The sequence below is a fragment of the Heterodontus francisci genome, chromosome 4 (assembly GCF_036365525.1).
Source record: "Heterodontus francisci isolate sHetFra1 chromosome 4, sHetFra1.hap1, whole genome shotgun sequence".
Taxonomy (NCBI): Eukaryota; Metazoa; Chordata; class Chondrichthyes; order Heterodontiformes; family Heterodontidae; genus Heterodontus; species Heterodontus francisci.
In genome coordinates this window covers 190,761,009-190,775,967 of record NC_090374.1, presented here as the reverse complement: position 1 = coordinate 190,775,967, position 14,959 = coordinate 190,761,009, and the positions used below count along the sequence as shown (strand labels likewise).

Genomic DNA, 14,959 nt, shown 5'->3' with positions numbered 1-14,959 from the left:
ATTATAAAAATGCATATTCAGTAGAACCAGAAATAATTTTTAGTCTGATCTGGTCCAAAATAGAGGATATTGTATGTAGTAACTAAAATAGAGAATTATCATATGCAGTATCAAACTTATTGAGCTCTTCAGCATGAGTACAAAAGATTCTATTAAAGAAACTGTACAATTTCTTAATGAACTATTTTCCTTAAATTTTTTGTTTTGATTAATAGAGAAAAAAAATCAATCATTTCAGAACCTCTGATATTCATTCCGCCATCCCTTTACTGCATTGTGTTTTTCAGACTCTTGACCTGACACCTGATGGCATGGTTGTTATTGCTGTAGCTTCTCATCATTTTTTTGGCGAAGATCAAAGAACAGCAGAACTGATTGCTCTAGAAAAGAGATTTCCAGATTGGTGCGTTGTATCCAGCTGGTCCAGCTCTTACAACTTGTTTGTTTTCTAGGACCTAATACCAGCTGGATTCCATTTGAATAAAGTATGGCGTGGCTGGGTATAAGACAGTGAATGTACTCCCATAGTATGCTCTAAGGTGGTGCATATTCATCTGTAAGAGATGAAAGCTGGCACGTGAATGAGGAACTATAAAATGTCAGTAAATAATTTGATGATAAAAATATTCATTGTATTAAGGTTGCTCAGTGTAATTGTCAGTGAGGCAAGTATTTCATGTGAAGAAAAGTTGGAGCAAGTGCGATATCAGCTGCTGCTAGGATCTCTGTCATCAGACCATAACACAAAACGTCTGCTTGTTGACGCATTTAATTGTGAAGATGGCAGTAAAATGGTCATTTTATTGTACTTCGTCTCACTGAAGACCAGCACATTTTTCCACATCTTAGTTCCCTTGCCTCTGTTGGACCCCCAGGATCCTTGTGAAGTGAACATCACTTGTGTGGGTGAAAAATTCAAAATGCATTAGCGTACACACACATGGTTAACACAAAATATGTGTCCTGTTTCATGATGTACAATGAGTACTTTGAAACAAAATATTAAACTCAGGTTTTGTTTAAGAATTAGTACCAAATTAGGTGTGATGAAGATGAGGAAGCAAAGGATTTGAAACAGAAGGGCCTATGAATCAAATAATGAACTGAAATATTTTCAGCTAATTGTTTTCAGGGAAATTCCAGGAAAACCTAAATGATCAATAACTGTCCACTGTGATGTCTGTTAATGAGACACTGTGGTAGCATTAAATGTGTGACTTGTGATCTTACTAGTGCTAATCATTGGTAACAAAATTCAACGCTTGATAATTCTAAAGATGTTCCATACCTACAGCTTGGGTAGTTACTTTTTGTGCCAGCATAAGGCTTCCTAGTTATTCTCTCTCATCCTCTTCCTGAGTAGGGTAGAGTGAACTGACTTAACTGCTGAAAATATACAAGTGCACATGAACTGATGCTCAGCCACTGGTGATGAAGATAGTCAAATTCACTAGCTGCAATATAGCAGGCTAGAATGGAGACAGTCTCAACACCAGGCAGCTGGACTGCTTGGACTTTTGTCTACAATTCAGCAGGGAGCAGCAGAAGTATATATATTTTAGGGTGTACATAATGCAACTTGCCTAAGAGCTCATCATAATTGGCTCCCTGTAATGGTCTGGAACCATATTGAAAGAAAATAGTGAAATAGGCATTGTAAAACCAAAGTGAAGATGTACAGTAGCACCTATTTGCTTTGCTATTCATTTCACTTGTTTAGATGTTGCTGGGGGCTCCTTAGTATAGTACTGTACATTAATTTTACACTACTGTTTTGGTGGTTTACATTAAAGTTTCTAAATGGGGGTCAATGAAGTTATTTCCAATGTTATTTCAGTATGAAATTTCTTTTGCACTGATTTCTCTTTCAGGTCTGAATCAAGTGCTTTATAATTGACAATGGCACTGATAATTTACTTTCAAGTTGAAAAAGGCAACTTGTGTAAATGACTGTCTAATTTGTTAATGACTTCCAATTTTTACATGGTTTTGTTAAGGTTAGGTACATTCATAGCAACTGTTAATTTAAAAATTGGCTGCTTTCTAGGTTTATGTATTTGATTTATTTCAGTAATGTATGGAAATAGTGGAATGGACTATAACAGTGCATAGGTGGGGAAATTGTTCAAGAATATTAATGTGTAATTGAATATATCAGAAAATAAAAATTTGGGGAAGACATTCTGTAAAAGCTCATGGCATCATTTCAACCCCTTTTTTTAATCCCTCAATTTAGGTGAGGTGAATAAGACTGTCCTTGATGTCAAGATAGCATTTGACTTGAGTATGGCATAAGGCATTCCTCATAAAATGGAATGGGAATGGAGGGAAAAACTGTCCACTGGCTTGAGTCATACCTAGCACAAACGAAGATGGTTGTTGGAGCCCAATCATCTTAGCTCCAGGACATTGCTGTAGGTGTTCCTTCCATCTTCAGCTACTTCATCAATGATATTCCTTGCCTAAGGCCAGAAGTGGGGATGTTTGCAAATGATTGCACAGTGTTCAGTTCCATTCACAACTCCTCAGATAATGTAGCAAGAGCTGGACAGTATTCAGGCCTGGGCTGATGGGTGGTGCGAATGTTACTTGCCACTTAAGTATTTCTTAAATGGTGAGAAATTTGGAAGTGTTGATGTCCAAAGGGACCTGGCTGTCCTTGTTCAAAAGTTACTGAAAGCTAACATGCAGGTACAGCAAACAATTTTGAAGGCAAATTGGTTGGCCTTTATTGCAAGAGGATTTGAGAACAGGAGTAACGAAGTCTTGCTGCAATTGTATAGAGCCTTGGTGAGACCATACCTGCAGTATTGTGTATAGTTTTGGTCTCCTTATACTTGGATATACTTACCATTGAGGTAGTACAACGAAGGGGATGGTCCTATGAGGAGAGATTGAGCCTATTGTCTGTAGAGGTTAACATCACATAGACAGCCGCAGTTCAAGAAAGCAGCTTCACCACCACCTTCAGGGCAATTAGGGATGGGCAATAAATACTGGCCTTGCCAGCAATGCCCACATCCTGTGAATTAATAAAAAATTAGTGTGCAAGGAGCTCTGACATCTGTTTACAAATAGTATTGGGTCAAAACGTGGAGTGACTGTAAATGGCTGCTAGGTTTGAAATGAATACTAGCAATAGAATTTGTCTCAGATGTAGTTTAGGGAATCACAAGATAAACAGTAAAGCACTCGAGTGGTGTGTGTCAGGAATGTTTTTATATTTGTGTGGATTTATGTACTGCTGCATGATGAATTGTTTGCCTTTTTTTAAAAAGAAAAACAACACATCAGTGAATAAGGCCAAATTAGGGAAAATAATTAAAATCATTATCAATGCACAAAGCATTTGTAACAAGATAGATGAATTATAGGCACAAGGAGATAAATGGGTTTGCTCTAATAGCTTTTACAAAGATACGGTTGCGTGGTTACCAAGGTCAGGAACTGCATATTCCAGGGTCTTCGACTTTTTGAAAAGATAGATAAAATGGAAAAGGAGAGGGGGAGTCCTGATAATAAAGGATATGGACGGCAATGAGGAAGGATCTTGGCTTGGAAGAGCAGGAAGTAGAATTAGTATGGGTGGAGAAAAGAAATAACGAGTGAGAAAATACAGGTCTCTGAACGGTCATTATAATACTGGACAGAGTACAAATCAAGTAGTAAGAGATAATAAGCAAGAAGTGACAAAGATAATGCAATAATCGGGGGGGGGGGGCTTTCATCTTCATATAGACCGGACAAATCAAATTGGCAAAAGCTGTTTGGCGGACGAGTTTACGGAATACATTTGAAACGGTTTTCTAGAGAGGGACAGGAGTATGATGAAAATCTGGTTAATAGATTGGAGGAAAGATGATTCTGAGGGATTGAGAATAGAACTTGGGAAAATAAAATTAACTAAAATATTGGCAAACAACGACATAAAACAATGATGGAAAACATTTAAAATGATATTCAACAGAGTGAGGGGAAAATATATTCCACTAAAAGGAAAGAACAAATTAAATCCATGGATGAATAAAGGTTAGGAAAGATTCATATATTAAGTACATAGCCAGTAGAGGAATACATGATAAAGGAGAATACTGAGAGACTAGGAGAGAACTGTAAGGAAGACAGAGGAACTATAAATAAATTATCAAGGAACATAAAATATTTTACAGGTACATCAATAAAAAAGGTAGGCTGTGATGGGAATAGGACCATAAAGGGGAACACAGGATAATACCACAGGTAATGATAGAGAGATGGCAGAACTATTAATTATTTCACTTTGATGTTTTTCCAGGGAGATAGAACAGGTCGACAAGACATTGAACGATGAGATGCTCAATGAGATAAGTGCATTTAAAATAAAAAGGGATGTATTGAATAAATTAATCAAACTCAAAAGACCTTGGTCAGGATGGATTGCATCCACATATTTTAAAAGAATCTAGGGACCAGACAGCAGAGGCATTACTTACACCTGTTTAATAAGTTGCTAGAAAAAGGTGTAGTGCCAGAAGACTGGCAGATAGTTAATGCAAGTCCTGTATTTAAGAAGAGAGACAGAAATTGCTCAGGGGATTATAAACCAGTCAGCTTAACATCAGTGATAGGAAAAATAACGGAATCCCTAGCAAAGGAGAGAATACAACATCTAGAAACAAAAAAAATAATGAATAGTCAGCATGGACTTCAAAAGGGTAAATTTTGCTTGAACAGCCGTGTTGATTTTCTTGAGGATGTAACAGAGTAGACAATGGTAATGCAGCAGATGTAATTTGGTTTTCGATAAGGTGTCCTATAATACACTAATGAATAAGGTCAGAGAATGCAGACTGGGGACAAGTGGCAGAATGGATTGCTAGCTTGCTTCAAGACAGAAAGCAGAAGTAGTTATTCAGAGTGGCAGAAGGTGGGAAATGGTGTTCCACAAGGATCAGTGCTGGGACCACTGCTGTTCACAACCTACATTAACCATTAGGACTTTGGGATCAAAAATACTCTCTAAATTTGCAGATGGTACCAGTTTTTTTTTGGGGGGGGGGGGGGGTTAGAATAGTCCATACTGAGGAGGACTGCAACAAATTACAGGAGAACATTAATGAACTTGCAGAATGGGCAAATAATTGGCAAATGAAATTCCATACTGAAAGACACAGGGGCGTGCGGAACTATGGAATTCGCTACAGCCAGAGACTACAATGAATCGTGCTCTGGGAATTTCCTTGGGACTTATCTGCCGGCATGATTTCAGGGCTAAAGAAGAAATAAAACTAGCAAATTTAAAGAGGAACACTAAATATATAAAATGAGAGGTTAGACTACAGGTCGGATAGTGGTTGCCATCAGATGACGAGCCAGTGTTTCTAGTCTGCACAGGCGGGGTGTTAAAGCCCTTGGGATATAGGAACAGCACTCAAATCTTGGACGGACTTGGACTATATTGCAAGAGTTGTGAACGAAATAGTAATTGGCATAAAAGAACAAATCAGTTCTTTAGCAATGGAGAGAGTCCCAGTTGAGACGATATAGTGAGGCCACTATAGTCAATAACGAAACACTTAAGAGCAGAGCCAAATCTAAGGCATGATAGTTGTTGGCCAGAGTTGTGAGAGACATGAAGAAACTGAAGAATTGAAACAATATTTTCATTGGACACATGGAAAGATCAAGATGTAGTGTTTCAGCCACGGCATGATGAGAGGAAAGGAGAACATGTGCACTGAGGGAAATTATATTCTAGAATGGCGTAGGTTAGAGTTAGAAAGACTTCACCAGATAAAGGTGATTCTCCTCATGTGCATCTGCAAACTGCAAATAAAAACTCGATTTAACATGCTGACGAACAACTTTCTTGGTATTGCTTTTTTGTTAAATGTCTATAAATTATTGATAAAATAACAGCATTTACAATACATTTTAATTCCTTTTATTTGTGGTCATGTAGGTTTTTGCAAAATGATCATACAGGTCTGAAATGGTTAATATATCCACTAGGTGACATTAGTTAAAAATTGCACTATTGAGCAGTGCCTGCAGAAGACATTTCACACTCCCATTAATAGTGATTATATGATCATTCATTGGCGCAATGATGGTGCTCATCACTGACATGGAATAAATCTGTGCATGAACCTACCCCCATCCCCTTAGTGAGAATTTCAGTTGCCTTGAGGGAGGATTCCTTCCCAGCGTGATTTGCAGTGAGTGAAAATGACACACAGTTGTGGGCACGGCTTACAGTCACCACCACAAAAACTGTAGAAAGCAAGCTGCTGCAGTAAAAAGGCGTTGGAAACTCAGATTTAATAGACATGATTAATTTTACAAAATTAAAAACAAACATTTTTAACAATACAATTATTTTGATCAGATAAATCATTTTAAAAAGTGAAAAAAATGTCTGAAAAATCATGCTAAAAAGTCAGATTTTCCTTTTTAACAAGATTTATCAGGCTTTTAAAAGGTTTTATGTTAAAAAAACAAAATCCATTTTAACTTTAAGAGGCCTTTTCTGGCGTGGGACTTCTCATTAAATATTCACAAATTGAGAGGAGGACCCTGACACCTGGAAGTCCGGGTCTAAATTTTTTTTTTTTAAGTGTAATGAATTCATAATTTGTAAGCAATTAGCCTAAATTCACGCTGGTTTCATACTTACCGTTTGAAGTGGCAAATCCTGTTGGTTGGCCCACCATAACTTTCGAATTTGCGCACTACAGAAGTTGCAGCAACCCTCCATCATCCAGTAGTAGGAATATGGGATTAGTGCAGCATCGGTATAAATGGGTGGTTGATGGTCGGCACAGACTCGGTGGGCCGAAGGGCCTGTTTCAGTGCTGCATCTCTAAACGAAAAAATATCCAATCTTAAAGCTCTTGGGAAGACCAATCTTTCGTCACAGACGAGCCAATCATCCACAATACTTAGATGACTCCTTTGCTCATGATATTTCCTTAAAACGGGTTAAGTGGAGGTGGAGGGTCATTCAATATTTTAAGGCCTCTCCCGCTCTCTCCCTCCCCCAACCTCTCCCTCTCTGCGCCCCCCCCAACCCGGCTCTCCCTCTCTCCACCCCCCCCAACCCCCTCCCCCCCCACCCCTTTCCCCCACTCTCCCTCTCTCCCCCAACCCTCTCTCTCTCCCTCTCTCTCTTCCCCCCCCACCCCTCCCCTCTCCTCTTTCTCCCCCCCACCCCTCCCCTCTCCTCTTTCTCCCCCCCCACCCCTCCCCTCTCCTCTCTCTCTTTCTCCCCACCCCACCCCTCCCCTCTCTCTCTTTCTCCCCACCCCTCTCTCTCTTTCACCTCCCCACCCCTCCCCTCTCTCTCTTTCCCCTCCCCACCCCTCCCTCTCTCTCTTCCCCCCCCTCCCCTCTCTCTCTCTCTCTTTCCCCCCCCTCCCCTCTCTCTCTTTCACACCTCCCCTCTCTCTCTTTCTCCCCCCCCCACCCCTCCTCCCAACCCCCCCTCTCCTCCCCTCTCTCTCTTCACCCCCCACGAGGGGGGGTTGGGTTGGGGGGGGGGGTTGGGGGGGGGTTTGGGGGGAGGAGGGGGGGGGGGGTTGGGGGGGGGAGGGAGGGGGGGGGTTGGGGGGGGGAGGAGAGGGGGGGGTTGGGGGGGGAGGAGAGGGGGGGGTTGGGGGGGGGAGGAGAGGGGGGGGTTGGGGGGGGGGAGGAGAGAGGGGGAGGAGAGAGGGGGAGGAGAGAGGGGGAGGAGAGAGGGGGAGGGGGAGAGAGGGGGGGGGAGGAGAGAGGGGGGGAGTGGAGAGCGAGGGTGAGGAGAGAGCGAGGGTGAGGAGAGAGCGAGGGTGAGGAGAGAGAGACACACACACATAACGCCAGGAACCAATCCAGAGATGAAATAAACATCCCTCTTTAGGAACGGCCTTAATACAAGGACACTTACATATCAAAATTGTTTATTGCTGTAAATTTGTACATGTGACAGGGAACAAGAATAGCAAATAATTTCTGATAGTAGTACAGACACGAACTACCACAAAGTAGCACTGTGCGCTGAACTTCATCAATGATTCTTGCAGAAATAATCTTAGGTTCATGCCCATGTTGCCAAGTCATTGATGAGGTTGCGTTGAAACACAGAACATGCTCAATTGCAAACTGTGCCATTGTTAACCATCTTGTCTATGTACTTAACAGTTGTCAAGAAAATTAAAACTTTACAGGAAGAAGATGTCTTATCGTTGGATTTTTATATGTTTATTTCATTTATGAAAATGACTTTAGATCACATTTGTAATATTTCGGACTATGGTCAAAATTTAACACTGGTACTACTGTCTAAATTAAAAGCTCTTGGATTGTTCCCAATTAGATTTGTGGTGTTTAAGAAGTTATTTCATCATGTTAGAAAATGTTGTAATATTTTTACTGAATATGGAGTACACTAGTGGAAAAAAATTACAAAAATTACTTTCAAATGTAAGCAATTTTATACATAACACAATATGAAGATATTACTGTGCATAAAACATAACTGCTCAGTAAACAGACAAGATAGTTCAAGTATAATTAACCTTGTAGTGTGTACTTATGATGCCCAACACACTTTAAAATTTACTTAGAATCTAGCCTCAGTTTAGCCCAGCCAATTCTAGGGCTCATGAACTAATCAATGCACACTGTTTAGTATCCATATTGCAACAGGCAGTCAGTCTTACTGTACGGTACATGAATCCAGTCTCAACTCTTTTTCGCATTCCTCTAATCACTGGAATCACATTAAACAAAATAAAGTATTAAAAAATCCCTTTTAAAGGAGATATTACTCTTTTAAATAATTCTGTTTCTACCCATCATTACTCTACAGGTCCACAGAAGCTTGTGTTCAATACAGTACAATTAGTATACTAGTTACTGTTTAGGGCTAGGTTACTAATTTGGTCCACATCAAAATTCAATTAAATTCAGTTTAGCTATAAAAATAGACTACTTAATTTTGTTGTATAAAATAAGCAACATTTTGCATTTTTTGTTCAAATTGCACTGTAACAAATATATGCTTCTTAGACTTTTAATACTGCTTCAGGTACTTTTATTTTATCTGTATTAAGATGCAAGGAAACAGCTACGAAGGTGGTACCACTACATAAGATCATACACTGCAACACTCTGTTCAAACAGGTTACTGTCCAACAGCTCAGAGTAGGAAATTAATCAGTGTGCGGTTTGTTCCTTGAAAATAGATCAATATCTTAAATCAAGCTTTAGTTATGACAGCTTTTATTAAAAGCTATTAAAAAGAATGTTGCTTACCGTTCACATATTTATTGTACACCTTGCCAGATCCAACTAGCAAGTATAAACACATGATTACATAGCTTTATTATATTTACATAAAAATACTTTTTGCATCTAGAACAAAAGCTTGAGTTTTTTGGGAAAGCAATAAATAAAAGCATTTCTATACTCAAACCTGTTAAAATAGCCTTACTAATTATGCATAATTTTCATAAAAAGGATCTTTGCCAGCCCCTCCCTCTACAAAGCAATGGTATTTATTTTACAATGTAAATCACACAAAGATCTTACAACAGGGTACCAAGTTCAGATTCAAACGGCATCACAGTTTCTAATGTCTGATAACAACTGTAAGCTCGTGCAGCACACATGCATAAATAGTTGCGCTTAACACTGTACAATATACACAGCTTCTGCAAGAGCAGTTTGGTTAGTGATTTTACATTAAACTGAATCTGAAATGTACTTTTCTCTTTTAGAAAAAGGTTTATACAAAATACTTGAGAACAAAAGATCAATTCTTAAAGCACCAACACAACAGGTTTCAAAATTAAGTTGAACACAGAGTCTCGTACACAAGTTGTACACATGTCTTATGCTACATAACCAGTGACCGGTTTTTCTGAAGACTAGTGATTTGTCACAGTGAAATATCTGATGATTGAGGAACCAAGTTAATGAGCGATTGTGCCAAGTAGCATGATTTGTAGAAATGCCCGCTACCAGCAGCCGACTGGCCACAGACCCAAGGAGGGTCTGTTCAGGAAACTATTACCTATTGTACAATAGATTTTGTTTTGATTTGATTTTTTTCTTTGCCAGATGGAGGTACTTGGAAATACAGCATGTTGAAGAGTCTCCAAACCACTGACAAATCAATATAAGTTTCTGGTTGCCTAATATGGAGTGTACATTTTCACCACGTTGAGACACATCCCACTTACCCAAGTCCAGAGAACTTAGGAACAGCCAAAGTTTAGGGATCCTTAAATGAGCACAGGAGTACTGCTGGTCCAAACTGCACAGCCTAAGCAAGGATTATTGATAAGTATCTTGCTGCTTTTCCAACCAGGATTATAAGACCATTGACTTTTCTGGAGTCAAGTGGGAAAAATGCCCAGCCCTCAATTCCATTGGTTAGCCAGGTCAGTCTTCAATATTCCATTGGAGTACTGAGACCCATCTAGCTAAGGTATTGGATTATTGAGTCTGGCACAGAGGGCACACTTGGTTATTGTTGGAGAAATTTTCTTAGCTTTGCTAATTATTACTTAACTTTGTAGAAGCAGAAAAGCAGGAGACAGCTTGTAGTTAATCTAACCACAACCAACGGTCATAAAATGTAGACAGAGCAGCTAACCACAATCAGACGTTACGGCCAGATATGGTGTCTGGAGTGGGCATTGAATTAAGGAACTAGCTTGTTATTGTTGAAACTGATGTTTCGCTGACCTCGGACCCTGCATGGTGCACCGTTACGTAGGCAGTCTTGTGGGTGCTTATCTAATTGTGAAACTGTTAGCTCTGCCTCTGTTATACTATATAAATCCATGGCGATCTGTAGCTCTTGGGAGTAGCACCTTTAGGTAAGGTGTGATCCCCCATGATATCATGCAATAAAGTGTTTGATTCTCAACATCCGAGTCCGGAGAATTTGTTCAACAATTGGGCACAATCTGGATTTTCTTCAACAGTTATGAACTACTATCACTAGGGATATCATCTTGTAATCATGTCAACCCTAAAGAGACTCTACTCATTTCTCTTCCACTCCCTTCCTCCCAATTCCAGGAGGATAATTAACTGGGCTACGGACTAGTGTAAGGTTGAACCCTTGCAAGAGGGATTGCAGTTACCAGGAGCTTCTCATCAATAGTATGATGAGCTCAACTCACCATAAAATCTGTGTGTATTGCACTCACCCTCCTGAATACAGTATGGAGGCAAACCATACACCACTGGTGGACTAGCAAGTTGGACACATGCAGTTTCAGAAAGCAACTTGCTTCTTTGCAACCCCATCATGGTAAGCACCAATCCCTGGATTACGAACACCTTGCATCCATGAAATGCCATCAAGGAGCTGCAGGCAACCCCCAATTAACAGCATGAGATCAGAACAGTGGAGATTGTCAACTTGAGTGGAGGGTGTAGAGTCACTAATAGCATGCACCTCAGCAGCTGGAGTCTATAGTAATGCATCCATTATAAAAGTGAAAATTAAATATCTTTTTTATATGGGGAATATCTAAAAATATCCCATCTCACTTTGACTTGTGCTATGGCAGAGCTCAGTGCCTACAGGAGAAACAGATACAAGTGCAATGGAAAATTAGCATTCATCTCACTTTCAAATATATTTATCATAATACTTAAAACTTTTTTTGCAGAAGTAAAAGCAACTTGTACTTAATTGAGTGTAACACTGTCCTTTTAAACTAAATTCTATGGTTTTCATGTGACTTTATTTATAACTGGTCTGTAATTTGCAAGTTTTCTGTGACAAATCATTAGTCTTAGTTATCCTTACAGCAACAAGATTATTTAAACAGAATGCCAGAGAAATGCAAAGGAGATTTTGTGGTAAATGTATTTTCTAGGATCACTGCAGTATTCTACACTGGCTCAGCCATGGGAAATTTCCAAGCCACAATCGACACAGAAAAATCATGCCAAATGAACTTGCAGTTATATTTAGACTCACAATTCACACTTGCTTAAAAATTAAGCTATTCAGATGTCAAAACATCACAGTGCTTTCAACTGCTAAGCCATTCAATCCCTCATGTTACCTGCAACTTGCCCTTTCTCCTAGGTCATGCGCAGTTTTGCACAGCATCGTTCCTTAATGCTCTCTGGACTGACAAAAAGTGTTGAGAATTTGGGACACTTACTTCTGCCCTGACAGCATCTTTGCAAGGCTCCCTCACTCATGCCAGAACTGAGGTATTATCCAAACACATCTAAAGTACAATGGAGCATCTCGCAAAGGTACTAGTGATAGGGTCAAGCACCTATGAATGCAGCAATAAAATATAACTGCTTTTAGAAGCTTTGTTATTTCCATGAAATCATCCTCAAAATCATTCATTTATTTTTCACAAAATCTTACAGCTTGTGCATTGCATTATGCCAGGGACCACAGGAGGATAAAACTGGTATTTAGATACAGTCGCAGGTTTGGAGATCTCTTATTAAACACATTAGCAAACATCAGCTGAAATTTCTTCAGTAATCAAAATAGCACTTTTATTTTGCTAATGTGAATCGTGAAGGCTGTGTTTTGTGTCAAACTGGTTTTGCTCGTTTCTGTACGCGAGACAATTCTCCTACAGTATGTAGTAAGACATGTGCACAACACTGACACAAGGCACCAGTGATTCATTTGTCATTTTAAAGTTTGGACTGCAGCTGTCTGAAGAACCACCATTCATGACAGAGAGCACTCGTAACTCCCTTCATCTACAAGTTGCTCCTCTTCCTCTTCTCCTTGGCCATCTTCTTCCTGCCTGCTGATACTCCCAGCACAATCGTTTTGGCTAATGTTAATGTGACTTGCAGTGTTTCTACTGTCCTCTGCCCAAGGACAGGGGGGCTCCGCTGCCTTTGATATGCTCAGACGGCTCAATGGCTGAAAAGCTTCAGGCTGAATCTGCTCCTCTGTGACCTCGTTCAATTTCTGCAGCTGGGGCTTTATGCGATTCAGAAAAGGCTTGTATCCAGGGCTGGCAGTATTAAATCAGCATGGGGGGGGGGGGGGGTGGAAAAGAAAGGAAAAGTTTACTGTGAGAAACAGTAGAATTCTGCTCTCAATGCAGTAACTTCTACCAGCCTATGGAATATTTATTCAGTTGTTCATTACACACATGTAAACAAATTAATAGAGATTTCCAGAGATTATGTTTCACACTGCTAGTAACCTTGAAGCTATTTAAAAAGCACCAATCTTCAAAAGCTTGGAAGCAAAGATATCAGGCTAGCATGTCATTTTATATATACATGAGATCACAAAATTAATAAATTACACTGAGGTCATCTGGAAGTTTAACCTCAAAATTTTACTGAGAACACCGACATATAAATCGTCAATGCTTAAACAAGGCTTACTTGACCCATTTCTCCATTAAGCAAATACACAATTCTCCTCCTTTATGCCCATTAAACCTGGCTTCCTTCCCATAGATGCTGCTGCTCACTGACCATGAAGCTTTCTTGTAAAATGGCTTGAGAATGACAACAGCAGCTGCATTCATTGGCAGTCCAGGATCAGCAACTAAGGGGCAAGTTTGTATGAATCAGCTTCTTCATCTCTTCAGACCAGGAGCAAAGAGCAGAGGGAAGTGAAGTGGAACTGGAATTGAGCATTCTGTATGGTAAACGAGCATACCCATCACTTAATCTACACTAGGTTGTGATCAAAGGATTTTAGAAGAAAAACTAAATTATCTATCAGATTTTCATTTAAAGGAGAAATCCAGTTTTGGGGGGAAAAATGAAACTTCCCTGATGACATACAGAGCTTAACAATACAGATCTGATAAGTTCTTCACTCAAATCTCAGTGGTGGCAATGGTGTAGTGCTAGAATTAACATTAATTCCTCGGGGGAAATCAGCCAGGGCCCCCAACTCCAAGCTGCTTTACAGCAGACTCTGATGAAAAATGTACAAGGGTGGACATCGGGTGAGGATAGAAGCAGGCTTTGAATGGGCATACGGTCATTGCTGTGGAATGGTGACTTAGATGAGGATAATAGATGACCATGAAATCACATCCCAGCAAGGAGTCAATGGGGCAGAAATTGTATCTTGTTGCATCAGTTTTACAGGCACAAATTTCATGGACCAACATTCTGCTCTCCAAGGACACCTGAAAAATGTCTGACATGAAATTAGGCTGGGCCATTTTTTTCAGGCATCCCTGGTTCCTATGTAATTCTGGTGAAACTGGGATGCGATGAGTCGGGCAGGAGCTGGACCTGCCCTGCTCAGGGTTCTTCAGTAGCTGCTGCTTAAGGTGGGACGGTAAAAATGATTGTTTTTTAAAAACCTTCCTATGGAGTTAGGACGGGCAGAACTCCTGACAAGTCGCTTCAGACAGTGATTGCCCATATACCACACCTGCTGCATTACTCCCCACACCTCTAGACACCTACCTGAAATGGCTGCTGGAGAGGCAAGTTGCCTAAAATTAGTTACTGCAAAAGGGCGAGCTGCATGTTGAGGCAGACAAGTTTGTTGACATGAATTAGATTGAGACCTAATTTCAGGCTGGCCTCCTGGTTTGGGCACACATTGCCTGGGCAATGCTAATATACTTGGCCTGTTATTTCTACTCCAACATCTTAGTGAGGAGTTTTTAAAAAATCCTCTTTTGTAGATGGCTTACTTACAGTAGTTCATTTTACTGCCAGCAATATCCAGGATTAATAATGATTGTTTACTGAGAAAGGGATGAAAATAAATTTCCCTCTCTTTCTGGTGTCTCAGTATTACTGAACTCTCAACAGCTGCCTATCCGCGCACAGCAGTAAGACATCCTCATTGACTGCGTTCTTCTTGACTTAGGAACCTTGCTATCTTGACTTGTTTCTTCCTTGTTCTGAGTTTCCACTGTGGATCCCCAACACCCTGGATGAAGGAGCACCTGAAGCAGCTATCTTATAGGATATACTTCACTCTTGCCTCACCCTCCCTTCAATAGTG

At 40.1% G+C, this 14,959-nt stretch overlaps 2 protein-coding genes across 5 annotated transcripts in view; one reads left to right on the top strand and one right to left on the bottom strand.

Annotated features, from left to right (window-relative positions):
- The window catches only part of ermp1 (endoplasmic reticulum metallopeptidase 1), a 98,894-nt gene extending 96,713 nt beyond the window's left edge, over positions 1-2,181 (top strand). The window contains exon 14 of the mRNA XM_068029065.1: positions 288-2,181. Coding sequence (XP_067885166.1) covers positions 288-452 — 165 coding nt within the window. The 3' untranslated portion in view covers positions 453-2,181. The remainder of the gene's footprint in view (positions 1-287) is intronic.
- A 6,125-nt stretch (positions 2,182-8,306) lies between these two features.
- The window catches only part of ric1 (RIC1 homolog, RAB6A GEF complex partner 1), a 201,169-nt gene continuing 194,516 nt past the window's right edge, over positions 8,307-14,959 (bottom strand). For all 4 annotated transcript variants that reach the window (XM_068030703.1, XM_068030704.1, XM_068030705.1 and 1 more), the window contains one exon: positions 8,307-12,980. In XM_068030703.1, the coding sequence (XP_067886804.1) occupies positions 12,686-12,980 (295 nt within the window). In that variant the 3' untranslated portion in view covers positions 8,307-12,685. The remainder of the gene's footprint in view (positions 12,981-14,959) is intronic.